Genomic DNA, 12,778 nt, shown 5'->3' on the forward strand with positions numbered 1-12,778 from the left:
GGCTACATTCCGCCGTTGTTCTCCCTGTTCAGTATCTGCAGGTTTTCCACCTTTCCCCTCTGTGTAGGGGCGCACTCACGGCCTGTGGGGGGTTGCTGCTGCTGCTCCTCGGCCGCTCACCTCACTGCTGCTCGCCCCGCCTTATGCTACTAGAGGTGACTCCGCCCCTCCAGCACGTCACCACTCAGACCCCGCCTCCTGTTCTGGAGGAACTCGGCAGAGAGGCGGGGATTAGTACAGTCACGTGGGTGTCACTGAAGGCGCTGATTGGATTACAGCTATCAACTGCTTCCGGATCCGTTCGGCATGACGTGCTCATAGTGACTCCTCCCCCCGGCTGACGAGTTGACGTCAGACGTAGCCTCGGTCTCAGTCATGTGATCGAAATTGTGGTCATATGACTTGTTAGCCGCACTATGGCGATACACAAAGGATAAGTCACAGACGAGGAGGAGGCGGCGCCGGTGAGTGCTCCCGTGTCCAGTGCTGCTCCCCGGAGCGCGGGGCTGCGAGTCTCCCCGGACACCGGGAGGGTAATAGGACCTACAGGAGCTGTGTACATGTATATAGGGGGCGGTAGAGGGGCGTATGTGTGTATATAGGGGGGCCGTGGAGGGGCGTATGTGTGTATATAGGGGGCCGTGGAGGGGCGTATGTGTGTATATAGGGGGCCGTGGAGGGGCGTATGTGTGTATATAGGGGGGCCGTGGAGGGGCGTATGTGTGTATATAGGGGGCCGTGGAGGGGCGTATGTGTGTATATAGGGGGCCGTGGAGGGGCGTATGTGTGTATATAGGGGGCCGTGGAGGGGCGTATGTGTGTATATAGGGGGCCGTGGAGGGGCGTATGTGTGTATATAGGGGGGCCGTGGAGGGGCGTATGTGTGTATATAGGGGGCCGTGGAGGGGCGTATGTGTGTATATAGGGGCCGTGGAGGGGCGTATGTGTGTATATAGGGGGCCGTGGAGGGGCGTATGTGTGTATATAGGGGGCCGTGGAGGGGCGTATGTGTGTATATAGGGGGCCGTGGAGGGGCGTATGTGTGTATATAGGGGGCCGTGGAGGGGCGTATGTGTGTATATAGGGGGCCGTGGAGGGGCGTATGTGTGTATATAGGGGGCCGTGGAGGGGCGTATGTGTGTATATAGGGGGCCGTGGAGGGGCGTATGTGTGTATATAGGGGGGCCGTGGAGGGGCGTATGTGTGTATATAGGGGGGCCGTGGAGGGGCGTATGTGTGTATATAGGGGGGCCGTGGAGGGGCGTATGTGTGTATATAGGGGGGCCGTGGAGGGGCGTATGTGTGTATATAGGGGGGCCGTGGAGGGGCGTATGTGTGTATATAGGGGGGCCGTGGAGGGGCGTATGTGTGTATATAGGGGGGCCGTGGAGGGGCGTATGTGTGTATATAGGGGGGCCGTGGAGGGGCGTATGTGTGTATATAGGGGGGCCGTGGAGGGGCGTATGTGTGTATATAGGGGGGCCGTGGAGGGGCGTATGTGTGTATATAGGGGGGCCGTGGAGGGGCGTATGTGTGTATATAGGGGGGCCGTGGAGGGGCGTATGTGTGTATATAGGGGGGCCGTGGAGGGGCGTATGTGTGTATATAGGGGGGCCGTGGAGGGGCGTATGTGTGTATATAGGGGGGCCGTGGAGGGGCGTATGTGTGTATATAGGGGGGCCGTGGAGGGGCGTATGTGTGTATATAGGGGGGCCGTGGAGGGGCGTATGTGTGTATATAGGGGGGCCGTGGAGGGGCGTATGTGTGTATATAGGGGGGCCGTGGAGGGGCGTATGTGTGTATATAGGGGGGCCGTGGAGGGGCGTATGTGTGTATATAGGGGGGCCGTGGAGGGGCGTATGTGTGTATATAGGGGGGCCGTGGAGGGGCGTATGTGTGTATATAGGGGGGCCGTGGAGGGGCGTATGTGTGTATATAGGGGGGCCGTGGAGGGGCGTATGTGTGTATATAGGGGGGCCGTGGAGGGGCGTATGTGTGTATATAGGGGGGCCGTGGAGGGGCGTATGTGTGTATATAGGGGGGCCGTGGAGGGGCGTATGTGTGTATATAGGGGGGCCGTGGAGGGGCGTATGTGTGTATATAGGGGGGCCGTGGAGGGGCGTATGTGTGTATATAGGGGGGCCGTGGAGGGGCGTATGTGTGTATATAGGGGGGCCGTGGAGGGGCGTATGTGTGTATATAGGGGGGCCGTGGAGGGGCGTATGTGTGTATATAGGGGGGCCGTGGAGGGGCGTATGTGTGTATATAGGGGGGCCGTGGAGGGGCGTATGTGTGTATATAGGGGGGCCGTGGAGGGGCGTATGTGTGTATATAGGGGGGCCGTGGAGGGGCGTATGTGTGTATATAGGGGGGCCGTGGAGGGGCGTATGTGTGTATATAGGGGGGCCGTGGAGGGGCGTATGTGTGTATATAGGGGGGCCGTGGAGGGGCGTATGTGTGTATATAGGGGGGCCGTGGAGGGGCGTATGTGTGTATATAGGGGGGCCGTGGAGGGGCGTATGTGTGTATATAGGGGGGCCGTGGAGGGGCGTATGTGTGTATATAGGGGGGCCGTGGAGGGGCGTATGTGTGTATATAGGGGGGCCGTGGAGGGGCGTATGTGTGTATATAGGGGGGCCGTGGAGGGGCGTATGTGTGTATATAGGGGGGCCGTGGAGGGGCGTATGTGTGTATATAGGGGGGCCGTGGAGGGGCGTATGTGTGTATATAGGGGGGCCGTGGAGGGGCGTATGTGTGTATATAGGGGGGCCGTGGAGGGGCGTATGTGTGTATATAGGGGGGCCGTGGAGGGGCGTATGTGTGTATATAGGGGGGCCGTGGAGGGGCGTATGTGTGTATATAGGGGGGCCGTGGAGGGGCGTATGTGTGTATATAGGGGGGCCGTGGAGGGGCGTATGTGTGTATATAGGGGGGGCCGTGGAGGGGCGTATGTGTGTATATAGGGGGGCCGTGGAGGGGCGTATGTGTGTATATAGGGGGGCCGTGGAGGGGCGTATGTGTGTATATAGGGGGGCCGTGGAGGGGCGTATGTGTGTATATAGGGGGGCCGTGGAGGGGCGTATGTGTGTATATAGGGGGGCCGTGGAGGGGCGTATGTGTGTATATAGGGGGGCCGTGGAGGGGCGTATGTGTGTATATAGGGGGGCCGTGGAGGGGCGTATGTGTGTATATAGGGGGGCCGTGGAGGGGCGTATGTGTGTATATAGGGGGGCCGTGGAGGGGCGTATGTGTGTATATAGGGGGGCCGTGGAGGGGCGTACGTGTGTGTATATAGGGGGCCGTGGAGGGGCGTACGTGTGTGTATATAGGGGGGCCGTGGAGGGGCGTACGTGTGTATATAGGGGGGCCGTGGAGGGGCGTACGTGTATATATAGGGGGGCCGTGGAGGGGCGTACGTGTATATAGGGGGGCCGTGGAGGGGCGTACGTGTATATAGGGGGCCGTGGAGGGGCGTACGTGTATATAGGGGGGCGTAGAGGGGGCGTACGCGTGTATATATAAGTGGCTGTAGAGGGGCGTATTATAGGGTGAGGTGTACATGCATAGAGGGGGCTCTAAAGGGAGAATTGTGATTGCAGATTGATGGGGTGATGTCGGGGGCAATGTGACTGCCGATTGATGGCGGTGATGTGTTCCCTCCCCCGGTTGTAGTTTTTTTTTTTTTGGGGGGGGGGGCGCTTTACAGCCCGATGTTCATGTTTTCCTCTCACAATAACGACTTTGTTACTTTGTGTCCAGTGTTTCCAGTCCAGGGGACGACAAGATGATGACCCCTCATGACCACGCTGACACCACCCCGTTCCTGACTCAGGCTGACGATGTGGACGAGGTGAACGTCGCAGCGCCCCTTCAGCATGTGCTAGATGAGCACGGCGATGACAACCCCGACACCCACGACGTGCACTCCCTGACGGGGATCTCCTACAGGCGCTCCGTCACCATCGTGGGGATTCTCTTCTACATCAATCTGCTGAACTACATGGATCGCTTCACTGTGGCCGGTAGGTGGGGACGGGACAGAAGAAGAGGAGAAACTAAAACTGAATATGTCCTCGGTGGGAGGGGTCGGTGCTGGATCCCCCAGATTATGGCAGATCGCTGGGGATTCAGCAGGGTTTTCATCCGGTTAGAGGGTCTCTGTGTGATGGCGTTTGCTGATCTTTATGCCCCCTGTAGGTGATAGCAGGGACCGCGCTGACGCGTCGGCTGAGCTGATGATGGGCTTTTTTTTTTTTTTTCGTTTATTTTTGGCAGGCGTGCTCACAGAAATAGGGAACGCCTTCAGCATCCACGACGGCTCCTCCGGACTGATACAGACTGGTACGTGGCAGCGTCACATCACGTTTATTACGAGATCTGTCAGCGGGTAGCCTGCTTGTTGATGGTTTCCAGGCAATATAAAATTTGTGGCAGGAAGAGCATATAAGGGGCGGATGTTCTAGGAGGTGGAATATGTGATGGGCAGGTATAACCAGTAGGGGGATGGTAATATAATTTACACCCCCGTTACATGGAGTCTGACCCTTCCACACTCCCCCTTTAGTATTTATCTGCAGCTATATGGTGCTGGCTCCGGTCTTCGGATACCTCGGCGATCGATGGAACAGGAAATATATTATTTGCGCAGGAATCTCCTTCTGGTCAATCATCACATTGTGCAGCTCCTTCATACCCAATCAGGTAACGTCCCGGGTTGTTGTTGTCGCCGCTCCCTCCTTGGGTTGTTGTTGTTATTGTCACCACTTTTATTTCCTGCCTCTGAAAGGCAAAATCGGTGGCCCTGAAGTGGTGGATTAGCCCTTATAGGTAATTATGAGGGTCCTGTTCCAGAATAGAAAAACGAGGCTGCTTTCTCCCAGATCCAGACGCAGCTCCACTCCTGACCGCAGGTCGTATGCGGTACTGCAGCTCCGCTCCATTCACTTTAATCCTTTATGGAGTGAAGTAATTTTCAGTTTTGATAGATCAGACCATTATGGACTCTGATCCCAAATGTTTATTTTCTATAATCCCGTAATATTGCACCTAAAATCATTACTGCGCCGGTACACTATGTCCCTGAAGTATTTCGCTGTGTACCGGTGCATGCGCAGTAATGATTTTCGGCTTGCTCGCAGTTGGGCAAAGCATACTGCGCGTGCGCGAAGCATGATTGCTTTGTGCACGCGCGAACTGTGGAGTAGAACTACTAGAATTCCGGAAAAGATCGCTGACGCGGGCCGCGGATGAGGTGGAGAAAAAAAGAGGAAACCCCACCCATCAGGCCAGACAGGCCATTTACATAGGCCGCCAACTTCCGGTGACAGATTCCCTTTAAGGTAAATCTCACAATATAATTACTGTCAGACTTTTTTTTCTTTTCCTGTCTCTCTCTAGTACTTTCCCCTCTTCCTGTTAACGCGAGGACTGGTTGGAGTCGGAGAGGCGAGTTACTCCACCATCGCCCCCACCATCATCGCCGACCTGTTCGTGGCCGACCAGCGCACCCGCATGTTGTCCGTCTTCTACTTCGCCATTCCAGTCGGCTGGTGAGTGTCCAGAATAAGACCACAGCACTTCTACCGCTGAGGGATTGGTACAATGTACTGATGCTCTGCCTATTACAGCGGCCTCGGATACATCGCAGGATCCAAGGTGGCGATCGCCGCCAATAAGAACTGGCACTGGGCTTTACGGGTGAGCGAGAGGCTTGCAGGATTCACCATTATGATGGTAATTGGGGGAGAATGAATGATCCCACCGACTCTGTAATGTCGCCTCCTGTCTGTGACAGGTCACCCCGGGGCTCGGGCTCATCGCCGTCCTGCTGGTCATATTCTTTGTGAAGGAGCCGCCCAGAGGAGCCGTGGAGAGGAAAAGTGACAAACCCTTGAGCACGACCCCGTGGTTAGCGGATGTGAAGGCGCTGCTGAAGAAGTAGGTATTACCCGCATCAGCGAGGTTGTCACTGGGCATTTCCCGTGCAGCACAGGTTGTCGCCGACTCTGCGCTGTTACCCCGTTGTCATTTACACCTTGGTGTCTTTCTCTCTGTAGCCGGAGCTTCATGCTCGTTACTTTAGGCTTCACAACTGTGGCCTTTGTAACTGGGGCTCTCGCACTCTGGGCTCCGTCGTTCCTAACGCGTGCGCGAACAGTTCTGTACAAGACGGATCCACATCAGGATAACGACGAAGACAGGTAAATCAATCCTCACCCATATCTGCCATTACTGTAATGGCTGGGACCCCGCTGCAGGAGTCATTCTCTGATGTTCCTTGGTGGTATCTGCTCCGTACTGACATAAGGTGGAAATATCTATCCTGTACATATTGGGGTAGACAGGGGTCATTGATCCTCCGGGAGGGTGGGGACACATGTACAGATCCCATCTCTCCAAAGCAAACCTGTGTGGGGTTGGAGACAGGTGTACATATTAATCCTTCGATGGGGGGGGAGGGGGTAGGCAGACTTTTGTGGCCAAATCTCACCAGTGTCTATATGAGTAGACTGCAGTCTGGTCAGTCCTCGTTGGCCGTGCGTCTTCTCGCTTCCGCACTGATCTTTCTGATATCTCCGTGCAGCTTGATCTTCGGTCTGGTCACAGTGGTCACCGGCATCTTGGGCGTTGGAGCCGGAGTGGAGATCAGTAAACGATACCGTAAAGTGAACCCCCGTGCGGACCCGATCGTGTGCGCTTGTGGCATGCTCTGTTCCGCACCTTTCCTCTACCTGTCTTTGGTTTTCGCGGACACCAGTCTCGTGGCCACTTACGTAAGTAGCCTGTGGGTAGACTACAAATCATCTCCGGTGCTGCCGTCCCCTGGCCGCTGCTCAGTGTTTGATCTCTTCCTCCGCAGGCTTTTATTTTCATCGGGGAGACCTTACTGTCCTTAAATTGGGCCATAGTGGCCGACATGGTGCTGGTGAGTGATCCATCATCTTCTTTCGTAAAGGAAAACCTCCATCATCGCTGGAATGATCTTTATCCCAACTTGTTCTCTTCTTTTTAGTATGTTGTGATCCCCACAAGACGCTCCACAGCGGAGGCCTTGCAGATCATGGTGTCCCACCTGCTGGGCGATGCCGGGAGCCCCTACCTCATTGGGGTGGTGAGTCGTAATGATGGATTTTACTGAAAGGAAGTCTGATTTTATAAGCTAGGAGCGAGACTGGTGGGGACAGGTCACGGTGCGGAGGTCCCCACCAGTGCGGCCGTGTTCATTCAGTAGGCTGCAGTTCATCAATGGCACTGCTTACATGTAGAGTATAACCCTCATTGTGTCGTGAACATATCATCCTCAGATATCCGACCAAATCAGCAAAGGGCAGTCGGAGACATCCCTTCTGAAGCTCCGCAGCCTGGAATATGCCCTCATGATGTGTTCATTCGTGGGCGCCCTGGGAGGAGGTTTGTTCTTGGCATCTGCCCTCTTCATTGAGAAGGATCGGAAACAGGCGGAAATGGTATCAGAAGGTGCGTTGTGTGTATATCCGGGCCAGTGCAGCTCCTCCATGTTGGTCTCTTCTATCTTATAAACGATATTTAGGACATGTAGGTCACATATGTCTTAGCGACTACTTTGCGTTCCTTGTTTTGCGCGGACGCATAACTCAGTCACCCTCCGTCAGTGGGTACTGCCCATCACCGCACTGGGAGACCCCATAATTCACTACATTTCCTTCAATGGTGCAGAGCTTACTATAAATCGTTACTACACTCTGTTCAGGTCCTGGAAAGTTTGCAGAGAAGCAGCAGAATTATGAACGCAGCTCTGGGTGTGAGTGGAGTAGTCAGGACTCAGTTTTTATGTAAATAATGTATTGATGGGCACAGAGTCCTCACCGTTACCATCTTCACTTTCAGGAATTGTATCCGAGGTGGAGGGGATTGAAGACAGAATCGTGGTTCCAAAACATGGAGGATCCACCAGGGTCCCAGTGTCCAGCGTCCTCGTATGAACCTCGGGTGGCCCACAGTCACAAGGGACAGAGCGTAGAGATTCCTGGCTGCACCCGGCCTACCTGGTACCAGAAATGGAGGGGGTCATCATCTCCCCTGGCTGCTACTGGCGGGATATGGAGCCGATGTGAGTTACTTTGTCCCGTATGTCGCTTGTTACTAATCATAAAGAACCCCCGATGCGTGGGAAAAGGAAAAGCGGCTGCTGAACTTGCCATCTCTACCTGCAATCCAGCACCGGATTGCGCAGCTGGACACCACAGAACCTGCTCCAGATTTTATGGTTATTCCTATTTAATTATGGATTTGCAGTCACGTTTTTATTTTTGTTTTTGTTTTAAGAATGTGAAATGTTTAAACTTTTACAAATATAGACAAATATTTGTTAAGAACAAAATGCTGACCATCATCCCAAGCCCAGAGTAAGAAGAGGGAGAGACACGGAGGACGAAGCTACTGGTGCGTAGTGTACACGTCACTGCAGAGTTCGACTCGTCTGAGCTTCCCGAGGTCTAAGGTTTTCATCTTTTTATCGTTTTAGTTCTTGTTTCTCTATTCGTGGTTTTCTGATCCTGAGTTTCAGATGCTTACACTTAAAAGGCCAAGTGTCGGCCTCGGTTAGGTTAATATCCGGTAGCAGCTTGAATGTGGCCCGTGTCTGGCTCTGGAAGTCATGGCAGCTTTATTTGTCAGTCTGTAGAGGTGGTGTGACCGAGCACGACCCTGGTCTTCGGCCCAGCACTGATCGCTGCAGCCTTGAAAACCAGCTCCTACCTGATGCAATACATGATGAATACGGAGGGTCAAAGTCCACGCGGCCCAAGGTTCAAAGATAGGAGAACATACAAAGGTGAAGCCAGAATCTGCTTTATGTCAACGCGTTTCAAGGTCTTCAACCCTTCATCAGAAACAAACCACAATGATAACAACATTATCATCGCACTTTGGTCCTGATGAAGGTTTGAAAACCTTGAAACGCGTTGACATAAACCCCATTCATGCTTCATCTGTGTGTGTGATCGTATCTTTGAACCTTGGGCTGCATGGACTCTTGACCCACCGTATGATGCAATAATTGAGGAATATCTCCGTGGTGGTCCGGCAGCAGCCTGTACATACCTCTATAGGAGCTGTGACTATCACAACCCCATCAGCTGAGAGGATCTATAATATTTTATTCCTCTAGGTGATCAGATAAGACCATATTTGCACTTTTTGTCTCTCCAGTTTTACCATTTGCGTTACCGCTTACCTGATGGCATCTGCGCTTTTCTGTTGATAAGCCGTCTGGCCCCATGTCGTCATTACAGCGTGGTCCTCGTGATGTTGTGGCCGGCCGGCCCATCAGAAGAAGAGGCCGCAGATGTCATCAAGTAAGAGGCAGTTTTCACGACTCCTGGCCAGAGATTACTGTCATGACTGCTGGACCGGGGCGTGAAAATCTATGCGCATCAACATTAGTCTGTGTTCATACTCCAAGTGAAGCCTCAAAATCAGCCATGTAATTATCACCATCCTATGTGGATTGTTTAGTACAGAACTGGTTATATTCTCTACAAGAGGCAGAATTCACATATTGGATCCGTCTCTGGGAGTACCTACATTCAGTGTTATTGGGGGCTGCAGTCCTCAGTAATACCGCCCACTGCGTGCGAGAATAGAGCTGCTACAATACTCACCTCTGATACCAGGTAAGGATGGATTCCCCGGACACAACCCCACATACAGTTTTTCAGTCCACTCCCAGTCATGCCCGACAAAATCGCACGTACAAGTTGTGTAATTATGGTGAGGTCTGACCCCAGATAGTCAGCATCCTCTGTATAAGAACTAATTAGAGGAGGATCAAATGGCGCAACATAACATGATTCCAGTCACTCGACCATGCTGGAGTGTTGGCTCCGGTCATAATAAAGAAAATTATATTAGACACACATCCTTGCTATGTCTGGGCAGATCTAGATGTAAAAGGAATATCCAGGGCATTTCAAAAACCAAAAAATGTATTTAAGCACTAACATAATAATAATCTTTATTTTTATATAGCGCTAACATATTCCGCAGCGCTTCACAGCATCACTGTCTAAATTCTCACAACCTAAATTCCCTCTCAGTATGTCTTTGGAATGTGGGAGGAAACCGGAGAGAACATACAAACTCCTTGCAGATGTTGTCCTGGGTGCGATTTGAACTCAGGACTCCAGCGCTGCAAGGCTGCAGTGCTATCCACTGAGCCACCAGGCCCATTGCCTGCCTGTTGTGCACGACGCCATTCTCCTCGGTGCAGCGCGGTCACAGAACGCTGCAATCGTGGATTCAGTTCCCTCTGCTTAAGGCAACTGGACTTCCGAAGTTATTCTGACTGACAGCCGGATCACCTAGTTAGGCAGTCGGGATCTGGCTGTCAATCAGAATGACCTTCTAAGTCCCACCCTGTCTACAGAGTGGAGCGGAAAAGAAGCCTCCGCTCTATAGATGTAGTGTGAGGGGAGGCTTCTGAATTTCCGGCAGGAGCATTTGTGACCGCTCTGTCGGAGAAGAATGACGCTGGACAAAACCAGAAGTCTGAAACTGCTGCGATATTACCTTGTGGATACAAGAATATAACTGCTGCAGAGGCACTGATGATGAATACATCACAGTCTGTTCAGTCACAGCAGGATGATGCTACCTCTGACAGTGACACCGTCAGTATGAGTCGGTGATCTTGAGATTCCTCCGTTGTCATAACCGTTAATCTATTCAATTGTGATCTTTTATTTCTATCAATGGCACCTGCCCTTCTTTGTCGTTTTCTGCCACTTAGTCTAACCAGTCATTACCCAGTAGTAGCTGCAAGTGACAGCGCTCCGGGTGCAAAAGAAATAATGTCACACCAGGAACTTCTGCCAGATAATGTATTTGATGAGATGTCAGCTTGTGAATTAGGAGGACATTACTCCACTGCGGAGCTGTGTTGGTGGCTTTGTTAACCATGGTGTTAGGAACTGTCCGAGGAAGGGATCATGATTGTGTGATGGGACAGGACCTCAGAATTGTGATGGGCATGGGATGTAATTACAAAAGGAAGGTAGTGGTGTCGGTGATAAAGATCCGAGCTGAAGTCCAACCAAAAGATCTGATTATTGTGCTGTCTGATCGGAAGCAGATGATTTTGTAATTGCTGTTTGTAGCTGAACCGCACCAAAATCCCTGCTGGTGGTCGTGGTGCAGTCATCTCAGGTGTGGGAATTTTTCTCCATGTTGCTTGAAATCGACACAAACAGATTAGGATCTACTGCCTTCCTTCAGCACATAATGCGGCATAATTGGCTCATGTAGGAAAAGTAAACTGGATAACAGTATAAGCAAGGCACAAGCTGTCGTCTTACCATCTGCTCCTTGTCTTTCTGTTACTCAGGCCCCATTCTCAAGTTGTAGCTGGACGGTGTCTTCATCTACTGCTTGTCATATTCGGACTACTTTTTGTTAATATTTATTATGATTTGCTTATATAGCACAGCACTTTGCAGACATGATCATCACAGAGGCTCACAATTCCCTATCAGTGTGGGAGAAAAGCCACGGGGAGCCGATACAAACTCTTTTGCAGATGTCGTCCTTGGTGGCATTTGATCTCAGGGCCCCAGTGATGCATAGCGACTGTGCTACCCACCGTGCTTTTGCTATCAGATAACGGAGCATGTATGATGTGTCCTGGACCCACAGTCACATATGACTGCTTACTTGTGTACTAACTCCCACCTGGTCAAGTTGCTTGTGGTTTAGCCGTTGCTGGAACCCTTAATGGATCTAATTGTCTTACGGGAAATGATGGCGTTCTCTCAGCCTTGCTAGAAGATGCCCACCTGCCATTATTTCCTACAGAGAGGGGTGATCTCATGGGCAGAAGAACATGTGCCACTTCCCCAACTTACTGAGCTTGAAAGTCCACTGTACTGTATTCGTGTGGAGCAGCAATTATGCCCAGGGACAATACAGGTCGGTCATCGGGTCAATGTTTTAAATGGCCTTAATGCACCAGAGACACCAAGACAGTTGCTGAAGCTTCTATTCAGTTCAGTGCTAGATCTGATTTCAACACCAGCTGGCACTTATCCATCTCCTCTGCATCTTCCTCAATGAACATCTTCCCGAACAGCAAGTCAGGACACTACATTCACTCCCCACCCTCAATACGTTTGTACTTGTAATCTTAAGCTGCAAAACTGCTTAGTAATGAGGATCAACATCAGGGACCAATGACAGACAGGGGACGAGTTGCTCTGCTGCAGCAATCTCACGTGATGATATCAAGTAGCAGGAAAAGTGGAGCTTGGGTTACTTTGAAATCCGCCATTGAGAGATGAGTTCCACCTACTATAAGGCTATTTGGAGAGGTTTCTAAATTTGACCGTTAGGACAATTGTACAAGAATGACACCATGCTTCTCATTTATATTGAAAATAGCTTTCATAAGGAGGCAATACGTTATGGCGGAATATTGGCTACTTCTAAATGTTCTCCGCGGCCCAGGGACTGTTGAGTAGGCTCAGGTACAATGTCACCTGAAGAGCGACATGGAGGAAGTAGCGAAGAGGATGAGCAGGTTGACTTAGAAGGAAATATCGAGTTATCCCAGGCACATGACTGGAAGGCACTGCGAAATTGATGACGACAACGCTGACTGATGCATTTAGACCCTTACTATGATAAGAAAATAGAGGAATTTTTCTCTAGTCACCCACCACAACAGCACCATAGGAGGATATTCCCCATCCTAATAGGGACAGGAAACACAAATAGGTTAAATAGCCCATACCTCACTTCCTCTCTA

General features: G+C 51.8%; 1 protein-coding gene across 2 annotated transcripts; it reads left to right on the top strand.

Annotated features, from left to right (window-relative positions):
- Positions 1–305: 305 nt before the first annotated feature.
- On the top strand, positions 306–8,359 carry SPNS1 (SPNS lysolipid transporter 1, lysophospholipid). Of its 2 annotated transcripts, none has more exons than XM_073547272.1 (13): positions 306–464; positions 3,760–4,022; positions 4,276–4,341; positions 4,565–4,701; positions 5,398–5,549; positions 5,628–5,697; positions 5,795–5,937; positions 6,057–6,200; positions 6,584–6,773; positions 6,860–6,925; positions 7,013–7,111; positions 7,305–7,476; positions 7,867–8,359. In XM_073547272.1, exons 2-13 carry the CDS (start codon positions 3,785–3,787, stop codon positions 7,959–7,961), a joined length of 1,572 nt encoding a protein of 523 aa, XP_073403373.1. In that variant the 5' UTR covers positions 306–464; positions 3,760–3,784; the 3' UTR covers positions 7,962–8,359. The 2 variants fall into 2 exon arrangements, with proteins under 2 accessions (XP_073403373.1, XP_073403374.1); XM_073547273.1 differs by having other exon boundaries at positions 331–533.
- Positions 8,360–12,778: the final 4,419 nt, after the last annotated feature.

The sequence above is a fragment of the Dendrobates tinctorius genome, unplaced genomic scaffold, assembly GCF_039654945.1.
Source record: "Dendrobates tinctorius isolate UK_male_01 unplaced genomic scaffold, ASM3965494v1 ptg000152l, whole genome shotgun sequence".
Taxonomy (NCBI): Eukaryota; Metazoa; Chordata; class Amphibia; order Anura; family Dendrobatidae; genus Dendrobates; species Dendrobates tinctorius.

What these genes read in the sequence shown, in the direction of transcription:
- SPNS1 (XM_073547272.1), top strand. Translation starts at nt 3,785, where the DNA reads ATGATGACCCCTCATGACCACGCTGACACCACCCCGTTCCTGACTCAG. An exon ending in GGATCGCTTCACTGTGGCCG is followed by an intron (nt 4,023 to 4,275) that starts GTAGGTGGGGAC and finishes TATTTTTGGCAG; the next exon opens with GCGTGCTCACAGAAATAGGG. An exon ending in GGCGGAAATGGTATCAGAAG is followed by an intron (nt 7,477 to 7,866) that starts GTGCGTTGTGTG and finishes CTTCACTTTCAG; the next exon opens with GAATTGTATCCGAGGTGGAG.